At 40.0% G+C, this 17,903-nt stretch overlaps 1 protein-coding gene across 1 annotated transcript in view; it reads left to right on the forward strand.

Annotated features, from left to right (window-relative positions):
• Positions 1–1,299: 1,299 nt before the first annotated feature.
• The window catches only part of TkR99D (Tachykinin-like receptor at 99D), a 30,642-nt gene continuing 14,038 nt past the window's right edge, over positions 1,300–17,903 (forward strand). Inside the window, exon 1 of the mRNA XM_066726245.1 lies at positions 1,300–5,794. Coding sequence (XP_066582342.1) covers positions 5,358–5,794 — 437 coding nt within the window. The 5' untranslated portion in view covers positions 1,300–5,357. The remainder of the gene's footprint in view (positions 5,795–17,903) is intronic.

Below are 17,903 nucleotides of genomic sequence, written 5' to 3' on the forward strand. Positions count from 1 at the left end.
ATTTTGCTGATGTAAATAATAAAATAAATTCTCTCTAATGTATTTACGTAACTCGTGCTGTAGCAAGTCGAATTACATTTACCACGTGGGCTTTTACTTAGCATTCATTTGGAGCTCAATCCGTGAAAACCGAAATTCTTACCGAGAAAGTTCAGCCTTGATATTAAACGTAGGAAATTCCAGAAAATATTTATCGAGTGCTGAAGGAATAAGAGCTTTTTTGCCACACTTTATAATCAATATCAGAAATCTGTTCCAGCACTTTTTATTTTAAGAAAAACCTTTGTTACAGTTGAAAAGCGTGAAAATGCCGGTAATATATTATATGAACTGTTGAAAATTGGTTCTTTTGTTGAAAAAAATGACCTTGGGCTATAATTTATGTTCCAGAGCGGAGGACTTCCAAGGATCTCGAAGAAATTGCAGACGTGACGAAATGCCCTGAGCAGGTCCCGTTGGAGGAGAGGAGTACAGATCGAATGAAACGCCAATTCGAATGAGAGTCCAACGTGGACGTTCGGAAAGTGGAAAAAGAATGAATCAACGTACAAACGTCTAATTCCTAATAGCTCCTTCGATCATTAATCAGAATTACCGTATATATCCCTAGGAAACCGAGGCCTCGCCGAATTTCCATTACTATACCGATCCAATTTCGGTAATCTGTCTCAACGAGGGTCTCCAATTTTCTTCAATTGACTCGAGAAGAAAAAAAAATACCCTAAACGTATTAAGATTTCTTTTCATGGAAATTCAAAACTGGCAGGGGCCGTAAGTTTTTCTCCTGCTGGTTAAATTAAATCGGAGCCATCGACGGATTCAAAGAAAAACTAGCATGCCCTTGCTTCGCTTCTGCTTTCGATTGTAATTCAAGACTCTCTCTCTCTCTCTCTCTCTCTCTCTCCCTCTCCCTCTTTGACGAGAAATATTACATACCACGTATCCGGATATATCGACGGCTCGGGAAAGGACCACTTAGGTTAGGTCAGGTCGGATAGTGCTATTAAATCGAATCGAGTTAAAACTGTGGAGTGAGTTTTTTTAACCCTCCACGTGAACCCAGCTGGCGCGATTAAAGTATGAAGAAAGGATGAGGGGAGTGGAGTGGAAATAAAATTAAAGGAAGAGACGAAGAAGGGACGAGTCCGAGAGAGAGATATATATATATATGTATATATAAAGAGATGCAAAAAGCTGTAGGAAAGTGAAATCGAAGAGAGAGGGTGGAAATATTTAATTAAAAAAGGAAATTTGGCTAGTGTGCGAAGATCGGAGTGAGTCTTTGGTAGATTTGGAGGGGGGGTATGGTCGAATCGCTCTGGGCGAGATCCAAGAAAATCCTTTGGTGAACCGGTGTTCCTATATAGGACCGTGCGAACGGCAGAAGGGTAAAGACAACATTTGGTTATTTGCGGCTCGAGCAAACATTTCACCGGCTTTGTAGAAGCCCATTGGACGCATCCTAAAAAACACAGCGATCGACATCAAGATGAAGAAGCAAATGGTGGATTAAGGGAAACTTCCGACTGCGGCATCTCCCTGGAATACGAAATGTGAGCGTGCAATAGAAAAACGCAGTAATACAAGCGAGCTTTTACGACACTATTTCTCTCTCTTTTTATCCAACGTGGGAATTGCACGCCTCGCGATTCTTATCTCTCGTGCTGGAAATTACTAAAAAGATTCGCGATGCTGAAGGAAAAATCGAAACTAACGCGGCTCTATGAAAATCCCTTCGAAGTCCGTAAATAGAAACGCATGGGTACAAATAACTCGGTGATGTAGGAAGAATAACGGGAGAAGCAGTTTTAATTGAAACTAACTTTCTTCAGCGGACATTAATCCCGAGTTTACGGAGAGAGCGACAAAAAGCAAGCTCCCATTGGAGAGAAAGCAGGGAAAATGTGTGAAAGGAACTGTAGAACCTGAGGGGGAATTATGTCCTCGCGCCACGGAGGAAGAAATGAAGAAGGATGCAAGGAAACGATCATCTTCTTCTGGCCGAGTCGATACAGGTTAACGAATCAATTTTGAAAATCCTGTTCAAAAGTCCTCGATAAAATAAACGCTGAGAGATCTTGGCGTTGCAGAGATCGAATAAATGGAAGACCAGGCAAATGCTGAATAAGAAAAGGAAATGAAATGCTGAACAGGAGCGACGTTGGCAAATAGGCGAGGGTATCTTGTTTTTATTGGCCTGTAAAGGAAATTTGCCTTTATCCTTAACGAACGCGTCTTAACGCGAGATGATAAGGTAAAATAACCTCAAAATCAAAAGTAGTGCTGCAGAAACTTACCAAGAAGAAGCGGAAAGGGAGTGAATGAGAAAAAGAGAGGAAAAGATCATAATCTTGTAGGAAAAGTCATCAAAGGAGCTCGTAAAGGGAAAAAAGGGCGTAAAAAACGGCTGTGACGCAAAAAAAAAAAATAAACAAGGTCAGAAGCTGCTGGAATTGAGAAAGCTTCTTTCTCGCCTTATCTTATAGGGCGTCCCGGGTATCTTCGAGTGATCGAACGTTTGAAGCTATGATGAAAAAGAGATCCTTTATTCCGCCAGTGCAGTGACCTTGACTGGAAAGCCGACGTGGACTACAATTAAACGCGACACAATAAAGGTTTGATGAAAATTGATATTAAGAGCGAATCCATTATTTCGTTGGACACTTTCGATAGCACCGGATATCTTCGGCCTGGCATGCCGATGACAGCGTGGAAACCCCGGAGAGCGGAAAAAATACTCGCACATCCTCCCCAGAGAACTTTCATTAATCACGCTTCGATGAAATAGCGCCATTAAAATCACTCGAATCGATTCTCCTGAGATGACGAAAAAATGATTTTTCACCAACAAATCGCTCATGTAACTCGATGAACAATCCTATTCCGGAGAATACACTCTGCTAGATTAAACGGAACGAAAACGTGGTAGAAAATTTAGGAAACAAAAATAAAAGAGTAGATCCGGTTTAAGCGGATGGGACGAAAACCGAATGGGGAAGTTTTATCATAGACGGCGGATTAATAATCGAGGAAGCTTGCAGGAATCGTGTCAATAGCAGAGTTCGTTTAATTCTATTTCGGATACTCGTATATGATACGGCCATAACATCAAAGAACTCCTATATCGGTTAGCGTGGATGGAATAATTATAACATTTCTCTTTTCGGACTCTATCCTCACGTGGAAATTGCAAACAATCTTCTGATAATGACGTTCCTGCGGTGAGATGTAGTTCTCCTGGTTGAACACGAGGACAGGAGTCGTGGACGAGTTTTATTCGAGGCACAGGGTACCCGCGATTGGTCCTAATAACCGAGTGTACAATATCGATTTCGCCATGAGTTTAACAAGAGAACCAAGCGAACCACCATTCGTTAGCAGATCCCCGGACCCGAAGCAACGACAGAACGTTATTAACCAGGCCGAAGCTTGTCGTTAATAAAGCGGATGCGTTTTAAACAGCGCTCGAAGCTCGAACTACGACGGGTCCGCGTCATTAAGGAACCCCTTCCAGAGCGAAGGATCGATAAGTCACGAAAGAATATCAGAGAAAATTCTGCGGAAGCGTATACATATATATAGCGAAGAAACTCCGGGGAAGGGTGCGAAGCGAGGAGACAGGGGCCTGGAGGTGAAAAATGATTTAGCGATCGTTTAATCCAACTCCTCGAGATTGAGGAATCCCCCAAGGAATATCATCAAGGGCGTCGAGTCCGAAAATAGATGATTAAATTCCTGAGAGAGCAGGATACAACGTGACTACGAGCTAATTGGTCCTATTCGCCGTTGCAGCTCTCGCGAATCCAATCGGCGAATGCTCTTGCATCCCTGAACGATTCTGGATAATTCGGAATATCAGGGATACTCGGTAAATTTGGCGAAATGCCGGGAATTCCTAGTGAAACTATAGAGCCGATTGAGGCTGATGGTTTAAACGGTGAAAGGGTCTAAGGGTAATTTTTCATAAGAGACCCGAGAGGAAATTGGATTTATGAGGGCTGAATGCGATAGAAACGCAGCGAATGAAGAACGTTAAAGGCGAGCAGTCGTGCAGGAAGTGGAAGTCTCGCTCGTATCTCGACTCAGCGCGGAACAGTAGTCGCTTCGATTCAAACGAAGCACGCACTTTGCAAAGTTTATTAGAAGCAACTGGATAAGTTGCTGCTATTCCTGCTAAACTGCGAAAATCGACCTTTCAACCACGCACGCACACTCGCGCGGATCTATTTCACCGTAGAATCATAGGAATTCGAGCTTTTCGAAATCGAATGTTCAACCGGATCAATTCTACCGCAGCTGCTGCACTCGTTTGTCCTTTGATCACAGGTATATAACTGCTTTCGTACGTAGAGTCTGCGAGCAGCTTCGACTTGTGTGTAATCGTCGACAACGCAAGGTATTACGAAGAAACTGGAAAATCCCTGAAAGAGATCTCCCAGATCCTCCGTCTTATACGGAAGAATCATTATAGTGTGCTTCGTTAATCGGTCTACGAATTATAGAAACTATATACGAAATTCGATTTAAAGTTGTAACTCGTGTAAAATCAGTGTTAATTATATATCGAGAAAGAAATATACGAATCGTTATGAGAGGGTACGAAAAATTTATCGTTCCACTGAAAAATGTCTATCGAGTGGTTAATCTTGGATAAGAGATTCTGTTCTTTGTCACACAAGTGTGTACATGTACATAGTGATCTGATGAAATCGGTAATGTAATATGTGATTGGCCTAATTATCAGAGTGAGACTGTGAAAGAGCTATAGGTTGGAGATAGCATCTTTGAAGAAAAATGCGCAGCAGCAGTGGTTGATCGACGATAATCTCTTGACTGAGAAAGACAAGAGGCTCTGGAGCGAGGGGTTTTTCGCAAGCTGCGAGAGATGCTCGAAACTTTAAAGTTCGATATGGTACGATCCCGAGTGGATTGAACGATCGAGCAGGCAATTTGGCGAAAGGCTGGGGCTAGTTTGAGAAGAATCGTCGGTAATTGCGTGAGAATCCGACGGGTAGCAGGAAGCTCGTTAGGGGACCGAGTGTAGGTGACGAAAGAAGAAACCAAGAAACATCGAAGAAGTGAGAAGCGTGGAGAAAGAAGCTGCACCTGCGGAGCGTTCAGTCCGCAAGCTAAAATAAAGTGATCGCCTTTTGGAGAAAGTACTTCCCGGATGGTGCGAAAACGCCATTGAGCTTGAAATAGAAGGACGCTCGAGAGAGTCTGTGTACAAGAATTGGCAGTTTTTCGCGGGAGATCGAACGCGATCGTCGCTGGAGCGCTCCGAGTGGAGAACCGCGTGTAGATCGATAGTGTGCAGGAGAAAGAAGCGTCGCGTTTCGGGCGGAAGCGGGTGTAAGATGCAGTTTACCGAGGAAGAGTTGAACGCGACCGAGTCGTGGAATTGGTCGGTAGCACTGCTGGACAATATCAGTTACGCCAACGACACGAATTCCACTGGTTTCGAACTGAGGAACCAGTTCATTCTACCTTGGTGGAGGCAGATGATCTGGACGGTCCTCTTCGCGGTTATGATCATCGTGGCGACCGGTGGAAATCTCATAGTAGTTTGGATAGTTTTGGCCCACAAGCGAATGCGAACTGTCACCAACTACTTCTTGGTGAACCTCAGCATCGCCGATGCCCTTGTCTCGACCTTGAACGTTATATTCAATTACACGTACATGCTGAACAGCCACTGGCCCTTTGGTACCCTCTACTGCAAGATTTGCCAGTTCATCGCGATCCTCGCCATCTGTGCCAGTGTCTTCACCCTCATGGCCATTTCTATCGACAGGTAAAACAGTCTCTTTGATTAGTTTAGTCTGTAAATATTATAATTGTGTCGAAGATTATATATATATATATATATATATTAGAGAGCTCCCGCAAATATCAGCATCCTCGAGATCCGCTTGGCCGTGTCGAGTGGTGCACGGGAGTCGTTACAACATAAACAAGCCTCGAATGTGTTACAGTCACAGGCTGACGCTTCGGCTAAAGAGGTGGTGCAGGAATAAAAGCAGCAGGAGGATGAGGAAGAGGATTCGTCTGGTCACATACTCACATAGAGTTATAGGGGAGAGTTCGATTTGTGCTCCACGGAAACACGTCGACGCACGTGCAGAAGGAGCGCAACTATATTTGCTTTATTGCCTTTATTGCCATCCGAAGGATTATACGTCTGACAGATTTATTGATGAAAATAACTCACGAGAGACGATCGATGAATCAACGACATTATTTTCTTCGTTCCTCTAATTTCTTTCGCGATTATTTTCTATTATTCCTTCGCGTTTATCGTGTAAAGGCGCAAACATCGAATAATCATAAAAAATGGTTTTTATGTTAACTGTGTAAAATCCGAAAAATCCTTCCGAGTTTTCATTCCGAGAAACGTACAGCCGCAATTCAATCGTATAGCTTACCCATTAAAGCCTTAAATTGATTCGTTAAATAGTTCTCGGGACTAAAACTCGGACCGATTTCTCGAACCGTGCGGACAGAAGACTTAAGATGTCCTCGGTGTTCGAGAGAAAATACGGATGCACTCGAAAAGAACGCGATCTTGGATTAATTGAAAAATTATTATAGATATCAGAAGTAAAAACCCTTAGAGCGCGCTTGAAATAAAGCAATAATGTTTTATTTCTGACAGATTTATTGATGGGAAACAATCTATATGAGAGACGAGCGACGTAACAACGACATTATTTTCTTCGTTCCTTTAATTTCTCTCAACGATCTTCTGTATAGTGTTTCTCTGCTTTGTTCGCTTATCGTGCAATGACGTAAGCTTCGTACAATTATCAAAATTGTATTTATATCAACTATATATAAAATTACTTCGGTGTCAAAGAGAATCTGGTTGCACTTGAAATAAACGGCCAGGGATCAATTGAAAATTGATTATTATCGATATCTGAAGCACAAAAACTATTACAATGCTTGAAATAAAGCAAAAATGTTGAATTTTCATCGGGATTTTATCCTCGTGGGATAAATCATTCAGTTATAAACACAGTAAAACAATTCCCAGTACAATATACTCGTTGGTATAATCCATATGCATTATATTGTTTATTCTCGTTAGTAATTTCTCGCTTTCTATTAGATCCGACACGTGTCACTTGTCAGTCTACTCGACCTGTTTCGCTTAACAAAATTCAACGTCTTTATTATTATTATTATTTACTTTAGTTCTCCCTCTAATAATTCTAATCTGAACGCGGTACATCTCTGAATGCGTATAGCCGCAAAGGATAGACAGCGAAACGGGGAATATATGAATATAAATTGTCGGACGAAAAATAAATTATTCCGTCATATTTTCCGATATTTCGCTCCGTCAATATTTTATGGGAATAAGAAAATAGAAAAGATAGAATAGAACGATCGAAAATATTGACTTTTGACGAATGTTACTATGATCCACTGCCCATTGAATTTTCTTCTAGAAAAATCAGGCGGAGGAACTATGAAAATGAAGTCGACTATGCAATATATATACAGAACGATTATGATAAAATTATCAATATTGTGGATAAAGCTGTTGCGAGGGGCTCCCATGGTTATGCGACGCCATTTTACGATTTTTCGACATTTTATATGCAATAAAGAGTATGGCGAGGTGCTTCCGCGAAAAAGCTTATTACACTCCTCGATAAACGGTTGCTACGCTGGAAACGCCCTCATTGAGGGATTAAAGCGAGTAAAGGTTAGCTCGAATTAAGAACGTGCTTCCACTTTCTTCAAAGCGGCTCATATTGGACAAGTAAATCGGGGATCGCTGCTCGTCCCGTGCCCATCCCAAAAGAGATCGAATGAAGCGAACAGACAAAAGTAAACATAAAATTACGACTAATTTCCATTAAAATTTTCATGAATTTTCATCGTAATTTTCCCAGGCATATGCGACACTGAATTATATATACGGCATATGAAAAATCCATAATTCAGTAGTCTCTTCTGGCCACGATGGTTAAACAAACTCCCTCAATCCCGTGGAATAATAATTCTCTCCTCGTATTGGGAAAACCGAGCGTTTACGAAGGAATTATTTTTTCCTGCTCGCGCATGCTTATACGTGAAAAGAATTAAGTCACCACTATTACCATAAACTGTTTTGCTATAACCTGCTTCATTCACTTATCTCTTATTACCAACAAATCATTTCATTTTCTCTTTCAACCCGATATTATTTATGCATTTTAAAATTGCATAGATACATACTTGAGACGATCAATCATCAAGTTGAAAAATTGCTGAATAGAGAAGCTGTCTTCGTGACAATTTCGTAAGTGGAAAATTCTTACGTGTTACAAATTTGCTCAGACACACAATCGAAGCAATTATTTTTCCCTGTTGGTTTACATGCACGCGAGAAGCAATGAAAATCACCACTATTTAGCAGAAATTTTTTATTATATAGCCTATATCTTATTCACTCATCTCTCCAAACAGCAGTAAATTATTTATTTCGTCTCTCTTTCACCAGACATTGTAGGAAATTACCCATTGTTGCACGCATTTTAAAATTTTATATACGCGAGACGATCCATCACCGCAGCTCGGAAAATTGCTGAATTGAGAAATCGGTCCCCGCGACGATCCCGTATCTTATTCCTGATGGTTGGAAAAGCCTTAGGTGGTACTTACGATTTGTTTCAGTCGGTAGCATTAAAACGTGATGGTGATAAATAACGCAACACCTGGCGACGAAATCTGCCGTTGGGTCAGCAATGCAATCTGACTCCCTCCGTTCAGGAAAATCGTGGAACCGTCTGCAAGTCGGGACCGGAAGGAAACGGCGCGTTCTGAGTATTCAGACTGACAAATAAATAGCTTTCACGCCAAGCGTGAAGCAGGCCAGAGGTGGAGAGGAGTGGGAAAGATATGAGAGGCAATGAGATCTAGCATCGCAGCCTCTCTAGTTGCAACAGTAACAGAACGTAGCAGCAACAACATACGTCGAAAGCCCACGGGACTCTTGTATTCCATCCATTCCAACTCTCCGCCCGTTTCAGACCAAACCGTACGAGACGCATAAGCTTTACCCTCCGCTCTGCAAATATCAAACCGGAATTGACTATAAAATATTAACGCGCATTCATGTCAATTTCGATATACGTATATATGTATATATATATATATATATAAGCACGCATGATTTAAAGAATATTCCAATGCATGATACTATATATATTATTGTGTACCTGCTGCTGAATTATTGATTATGGCCAAATGTATAAATTAGAATATAGTATGAATAATTGCAAGTACAAATTTACTATATCGTTTTGAAGTTTAACCATCGTTAAAAAGTAAAAGTTGTTAAAAATTAAAAATTGGCTTAATTTAAAGATTCATATTCGCGTGCGAAGACCATTCCGATAAAGTAAGACCAAAAGGGGAAGACAGGCCAACTGATTTGCCAATCAAAATTTAAGCAATTTTTAATCTTCACAGATGGAGAGAGAGAGAGTATCTTCTTTATTAAAGAATAGGTTTAAAAGTATATTCGTATACTATCGAAGTTTATAGAATTGATCATATCTATATGTATGTGTATATAGTTGATAGATCATCGGGTATATAATGTTTACATTTAATCTCTCTCGAAATAGGTTAACACAAGCTGAAAATCTTTCTGATATTTAGTTCGATTGTCTTTGTACGATGGTTCTCAATGAAAAGTGGAGAGAAAAAATCATAAGTCTCGATGAATAAAAAAGAGCATCTTGCTTACTCGGTTTGTGAGAATATTATCGGAGCATGAAAGAATACCGAGAGCTTTGGCTCCTTGAGAGAAGCTCGTGAACCAGTTTCTTCCTTTGCTCATAGCTCTTCATTCTTGCGATGGCCATCTTTTCTCTTCGTAGTTCACCCCCGCCTCCATCATCCACTTCCATCCTCCTTTCTTGAAGTTCAATTTTCCACGAGTGAAGCTACAAGCAAAACTCTTGGCCGGAATTGAACCCGTACACTTGAATTTTAATATAAAGGAATCAGAATGTGACGCCGGATTACCAATCTCTTTCAATTATTTTTTCTCTAGCCACCCTGGCCCTTTTTATCCCGGTATTCCCCACACGGTGATTGCGAGTTTCACGGTTTAATTTACCCAAATCAAATTTATTTCATCCCCCTTATCTCGTGGTCCATTAAGTCTCTTTTCATTACTCTTTTAAAATTCTCTCTCCATGCTCCGAAACAATTATCGTCGAAATTCGGAGGAAAATTCAGGAAAAAGCAGCAATTTACTTTCTCCGCTGTATATTTCAGGTTGCGTTGTACTTGCGTACGTGTGGAATATTTTCCCGTAGATTTCCGGCAATGCTTAAGGAGGGTAAAGAAGGTGCCATCGAGAGTTTTCAATTTAACGCTACGTCAGCAACGTAATGCACGTTCTTTATTTATTATTTTGGATCAGAGATGCCGGTGATAAAGAAAAGATGGAAGCCACGTTTCAGCTAAGACATCACGTAGAATCTTTAAGGTATAGTGGAGCTGGGAAAAGTCGCGCAGACACAATATCACGCTCGGGTACAAGCAGGCAGAGAAAACCCCCGGAAATCTTTCTTAAAGTACACCCACACTCGCTCGCGAAATACTTGGCATAAAAATGGGAGAATAAATACGTATCTCCTCGATAGAAATACCATAGTCCACCCCATATCTCGTCGGTATAACTCGTTAGCTCCGAAATTTGCAGGAATTCATTTTGCACATTAACGTACAAATATTCCGAGCAAGGATTATCCTGTACTCTCTGAAATTTAACATTTATTAATCAATCAGCAATCTCTTCGCAAATATATGAATTCTACCGTCAATTACCAGGCTGGGTTGAGGTCGGCGATTGAACGAGTTTACCTCGCCTCGTTCTGCCAATAAAAATGTACATACACGTTTGATATGGATTTAAAAAAATTATAAAACCAACGAAATGAAATAAGCATTTTTGTGCTTTAAAAGGTTCAAAACTGAAAGTGTATATTGCATTAACGAGAGCGGCCATCATGGAATCACACGGCCCATGCAGATTGACGTCCTTGATCCCGGAATATGCAGGACTATTGACATTAGTGTCACGCCTTCATCCAACATCCCAAACACCACTGTAAACGTATATCCTTGTTCCACATCGACATTGAAAATTCATCGTTTCCTCTATACACTCTTAGTGCATTCAGGAAAAATCCAACTGGCTTCAATGGCAATAAAACAGGCGTCGAGTCTTTGAACGAGTATAACGAATATTCGAAATTCCGATGGACCAACTCCTGGAGAAATGGAAAAGTCTGGGAATAATCGCGTGACCGATGGACTCGTGGGAATAGTACACTCACACACACACGCTGACGGGACTGCCGTACGGGCAACAATGCATAATCTCGGCTCGTTCATGTTCACGGACAACTACTGAATCTCCAAACACAATTTCAGTGCACCAAACAATCTCATATATCAACACGCGTGCATATACATTTCACCGTTGATAATCCTCTGTCTTCGTTACAAGTGCCAAATCCCTAAGATTTTCAAAGCCCACTGGCTCAACTGAACAAACCAAACTCAAGAATGACCACTCAATTGCGAAACAATAGAACACATGGTACAGCTTAACTCGCTCCGCCATCGGGTTCAATCGAATCCAACCAAAACTCAATTATTTCCACGGATAAAACGAATTTTGGCTTCACAATCGAGTCTCCGAATTACCGAGAAATCCGATACTCCGAGATTAGCCGAGAAACAACGTTGGAATTAAGCAACTTGGTTCGCCGTAATAATAAGTTACCGAAGAACTGTTTGGGAATTTTAAACGTTCCTTTTTTAAGGGAGAGACCAAACTTTTACCGTTCCCCCCTGAAAGTCTAGCTAATTAAGTCTGACGAATTTCAGAGGAGCGAATATTTCAACCAAAGAAAGTCGCGTAATGTTGTTCAAATGAATTCTTCCCGTCGGCAAAGGACTACAATCCGGAATTCAATTTTGTCAAACGACCACAGCAACGGTGCTACGGGCATTGTCGCTGGAAAATGGGACGATGATGAGGATTCGGGTCATCCGAGTGATCAAGGTCAACGCCAAGCTAGCCCGGTTAAAGAAATAAATGAGACAAAGACTGCGGGAAAACTTTAAAGGGACGTTGCTCGATAGTCGAAGAGTGCAGCATATATGGTTATCGCGATTATGACACTCGTGACGTACGTTCATGGTATATATACAATATAAAGTTAGCTGTAGTAGAAAAAAACTCTTGTTCCTAACTATAATTATAACGTGGCGTATTTGAAAGACAAATCGTCGAATTATCTTGTGGTCTGATAAATGTCAGTATGAAATCCTTAAAAAAAGTGCAATCGAACAATGCCGATATCACGAAAAATTGTTTACACGCGAAAGAGCAATTCGGGACAGTTGAACAATATAATTATCAATCCTGCGAACCCATTTCGAGCACTTTAGCGAGTTTCTGTTATCAGATGTCCAATCAGAATCGTCAGAGAATCATGTTTCGCATTCGAGTATCGTAAAATCAATGCAACTACCTGTTGCGGACATACCGCGATATGACAGAGAACAAATTACATTCTACACGCCTATGCGAGATAATCTTATCTGCAATTGCGAATTACGTTTAAATTGCCAGATCGAAAAAAATCATTGAAATAACGAATAGTTTCAAATCTGTTGGAATAGTTTTGCAGGGAAATCCTCGTCAGGTTGTTCTCTATCTCTGATTACACTTTTTCGGCTAATACTGGACATATATAAGCCGAAAGATAACATTCGTTTAATTCTATTGAACGAGTTAGGGGAGAAATTCTTGTAAAAAGGAAAGAGAGACACATATAAGCTCAATAAGAAATTTAGAAAACTGCAAAACACGCCAAGTAAGTTGCAAGAGGTACGAGAGTCGACCGACGAGGATTCCATAACTACTTTAAAACCCAGAACTACGTGAAACTATGTATCATACTCAAACTTTGTGGAGCAGCGTCCCGAAGTAACTCCAAAGGTGGCTGGAGAGGCAATATCCGAAAAGAACTGTATATCACACAAGTTTGAAAAAACTACGCACAACTCGTATATATATATAGGGTGTACTACTTAAAATCACCCAAACCATACGGACGTAAAATGTGGTTTATCTTCGTAACTATATGTTAGAAGTATCTATTTTTTCTACAAGACTTTTTCAAGGTCTATTAATTTGCACCCAGAAATTTTTTATAAATAAAGTTAATGCTAAAGCTACCATTTAATGGTCAAATGTCCTTTTTCAAGTATATTGTACAAAAAATTTCTCACTACCTCTACTGTTAATATCCCTTATAAATTTACGTATCGATAAAACAAATTTCACTCGAATAGTCCAGATCGTTTTAATAGAGGAAAACCCCGCACAGAGAGTCCACAAGTTGCACAAGTTCACCTCGATCGTCTCCAGTTTCAATGAAAATATGCGATCGATAAAAAGCTTTTACCGATATAATAATTGATCGGAGACGAAGAATTTCTTGGAAAAATTCGACATTGTGAGGAATCATTGAAGAAGGGAAAATAAAAGTGGGAGATTATGAAATTACTGGAGGAAGAGATTGAAATAGAGGGTGTGGCTATAGCGAGGAACAAGTAAATTCAGTTACGAAGTCTTAGCAAAGCGAGAAGCTATTAGTCGGGCTATAGAAGTGGCCACAATGAAGCCCTTCTTGGAATTCGCGTCTATTCAAGGCGATTTTCTTGCCAACGAATCGGAAACTAGCTTACCTAGGAGATCTACGACGGGAGCCGAACCTGTTGAATCGCTACCTGTTGCGGCCTTTAAACAAACAGAAACAATGAGCACTTTGCATCCATTATTCGGTCCCAAACAATCGAGCAAACGCGTAAAATAATGCAAATATCAGGGGAGGCTGAAATATTCGGTTGAATTCGGGCTCTCGCCACGCGAGTCCCGCAACATCATTGGTCACAGTGACGAATCGCGTGGACACCAACCTGGATTTTCAACGTGAAAATAACATCGCCCGTGCCAATAGTAATGTCAATATAAACGAGATTCCCAGTAAAAGCTATGTAAACGATATGGGAAAACACTCTGGGAATAAAGCATGGCGTTGAGGGACAAATAATTGGACGCCAGCTAAATGTTTCCACGTCGGCGAGCGTGGCTCCCTCTAAGCACTTTTACACGAGTTTTCACCTGTCTTAGCTTTGCTGGGGCTGCTTGTATCCGCTATACATATATATGCAAAACGAGGTCGTCGCATGCTAACGTAAATATGAATTGCCATGCCTATACGTAAACCTATATATATATATATATAAAGCAGAATGTGAATTTTAATCAAAATACCAAGGTGGAGAATCGTATCGCTCGCACAGCCGGAACTTATTAAAATTCCGATGTCAATATCGTCGGTGTGGAATCGATCGATTCCAGGAAATATCATCCAATCGAACTGTGAGTCTCAAACGGAATAATAACAAGGATGTCGTTTCCAATAAGTGTTGCGAATATAATCTTAACGCTCCCCGATGGATGTCTGCAGGAATAGCTACATCACTTTCGAAGCAAATCGTCAGTTTAACAAGGCTGCGTCGATGAGAATCGTATTTTCAATAAGCTCGTGCCTCGATCGCTCGAAAAATATCCGAACGATTAAACATTCATTATTATACCTGCAGCCTGTAAATCATCTAGAAATTAATTAAATTACGCGATATGCCAGTGGCATGCTTCAAAAAGATGCCAACACGAACGTGAACTGTATATCACACGTACGCTCGTAACGAATAATACTATTAATATTAAACGGAAACACACAACTCCAGGCTGATGTATATCTTCCATGAAAATCGCGGTAGAGCGATGATAATCAGTCTAGTCGTTACAAATTGCAATTGTAATTTAAAGAAAATGAGATTTGAAACGGAGAGGTTGGTGAAAGAGCTAGGGTAAACAAATAAAGGCTGATATGAGAATTGTCGTATAATAACGGAGATGACAAAGTTGAGTGGACCCGCAGATCTGGAATAGTACTAGGGAGCTCAAAAGGCTCTTGAAGGAGCAGCGTAGCGTTCCGAAAGATGAGAACTCTAATAAAATGATCATAATTTTACCTGATAAAAGCTGAGACGCCATACTGAATAATTAAAAGCAGGGTCATCGCGCTTGTAAACTTTAACAATGAATAGTGGAAGACCATTCATGCGGATTATCATAAATTATAATGGCATTAATCTATTGAAAAGGTTACGATTATTAAAGTACCAGTGATAAATAATAATAGTTTGCTAAAAGAGCAGATTTTTTATTTTACCACGAGTTTCCATCTGCAACAAATAAACGACGAATTGGTTGCTATTATGAAATTATAGTTACTCATCGAGATAACTCTTAGGAATTGTTTCCTTGGAAAATTTCCACGGAGTTTGTAAAGTTTGTAAGCACGCGCTTGAGTTACTTTCGTTATGTAACATTGATAAAGTATTTCGCACCACCTTTCCAGACTAAAAGTCTGTCTAATGTAGTTCTGACTTCAACCCTCGAATTGTCCGATTTGCATTTCAAATGATTTTTATTCCACGACTGGCAAGAGTGAAGAAAAGTGTAAAATTTATTCATATTGTCATCTAATATTCCGCTAAATAACTGAAAGAGCTAACGCGGAGCAAGCACAAGTTACAAAAAAACTTCATAATACTTGGGAACCTGCGGATTAAAGCGGATTTTATATTACGATGTAAACAACTTCAATCTCGTCTACTCATTTTATTTTAATCACGGTTGCTCGATAAAATGATTAGTTTATTATGAGACGTGGGTATGACACATGTTGACTTTTTTATTATTAAAATTCATAGTTTTCTCCGAATATATCAAATGCAACGCTTTGAAACACGGATGACGAAGTGGGAAGAAAATTACCTACCATTGTAAGGAAGAAGGACGTGCCTGGAGAATTTCCATAAAACACGATCCTTAGGAAGAGACGGAGTAATCATGAAATTTACGCGTACATTTCACTCACAGGGAAATTCCTCTATCTACTAATTTCACACTCTCCTACAAAGTAGCTATAAAAAATCAAAGGGGCTCTATAAGAAGCTTTTTAAATTTCAGCATACGAGTCCGGTGAAATAATATTAAGAAAATAATTATTCTTACGAATAAATGGAAAATTATTATCATTCTCACTGGTCTGTAAGAAGATTACAAGAGTTTGCGTATATATTTTGCACATAGTGAAACTATATACAAACACTTGGAATAATTCTGAAAATTCAATTGAAACTAATCTGTGTGTACTGTAACGAAATTCTCTCCTGAACTTAGCAGATTGTTGGCTATATGTATATAAGATTGTATAGTAAGTGCATCTTACGCAATTTATTATAGTCGTAGAGGAAGGGTCAAGCTCCACAATGAATTTCTAGTTTATGTGAGCTATTGTCAAATATATACACCCCCGAGCATTTAGCATATATTGCCAGCAGCATAATCCTTAACAAAGATATAGTATATATACACGTAGAATTGAATTATCGATGTAAATAAAAATATGAATAAATCTGAAAACGGAGAAAAATACCGACCGATATTTTCTCTTAACGACTAACCATATATAGAATATAAAAATAGACCCACTAAACGCTCGTTTAATTCAAATGCAATTGACTTATAATTCGATAAATAAGCAAAATAACAACAGTCAAATAGAATTGAAAATATTATAGAAGATAATAATTATAAAAGGCGATTTTTTCTACTTAATTATATATAGAAGCTGATATTAATATTGTTTTGAGCAATTGGAATGAAAATATAGGGTGCAAACAGGGTTGAAAATTGTTGGTGGGTCCAAGAAAGGGGAATAAGCTACTGCAGGGTGAAGGGGGAAGCGAACGGTCTGGCGAGGTACAGAATTAAGCTTGGATAGCTACAGGTACTCCGGTGCTACAAACTCAGGCAGATAAAGTAGACTTAGTATATCATCCAGCGGATCTAAGCAAGTTCCCTGATAACCTTAGTAATGCCAGCGTCGGAGTAACACTTGACATAATTCAACCACTCTCGGTCGATGGTTATCTCTTAGCCAACCGAAGCCTTTAACTTTCTTGGATATCCATGCTGCGAATTCTACCCCCTCCCACTGATCAAAACGAAGAAAACCTCAAAACTATGCTGCTCGTGGTACAGAAAAATGGCAACCTAGTTTTCGAGAAAAGAACGAGGGTCGTGGTTGAGATATTGTTAGAACTGCATTTGGGGGATAATGGCAGGGGTAATTCTGAGATAGGAGGGCAGAAATGTGTCAAAGGCAGCGAGGATTTCTGAAAATTCGAGTCGACACTATTGTGTGAAATAGCGAAAGATGGGGAGCGGTGGAATGCTAGCCAAAGATACAAAGCCCTTCAGGTGAACTGAGTCAATTCGGAATTCCGAGCTTCAAGCAACAGTTTATCGAGGACCAGTCGAGTAGTCACTGTTTTCTTGTAAAACGTCCACGCACATCCTCTTTAATGTTTCAGACGGGTAAGTGCCTGTTCACTCGCTTCGTACTGAACTTCGGATGGCCTTGCACGCGGAACGGAATAGCAACCCTTCAAGCTCAAGGCAAAAACTTTGCTCACTGTTTGGCTGCAAACAATATCAAGCAAGAATAATTATTTTCCTAACAGTCGTATGTTGGGAATAAATTAATAATGAAAATTTAATTTTAGCAATATTCCTGGCGAGGGTATAACACACGTCGAGATAAATAAAACCTGAGAGAATTAAAATGGGGAGGGAATAAAGTGGATAAGTCAGTTGTAACGTTTGGGTAGTAAATATTGCTCAAGTGCATGCATTTCAGGTCAAGACATCATCGAGACGAGTTACGGTGTAA

This window comes from Prorops nasuta, unplaced genomic scaffold (genome assembly GCF_024137725.1).
Source record: "Prorops nasuta isolate Cenicafe-Biocafe unplaced genomic scaffold, Cenicafe_Pnas_1.2 PNAS00004, whole genome shotgun sequence".
Classification (NCBI taxonomy): domain Eukaryota; kingdom Metazoa; phylum Arthropoda; class Insecta; order Hymenoptera; family Bethylidae; genus Prorops; species Prorops nasuta.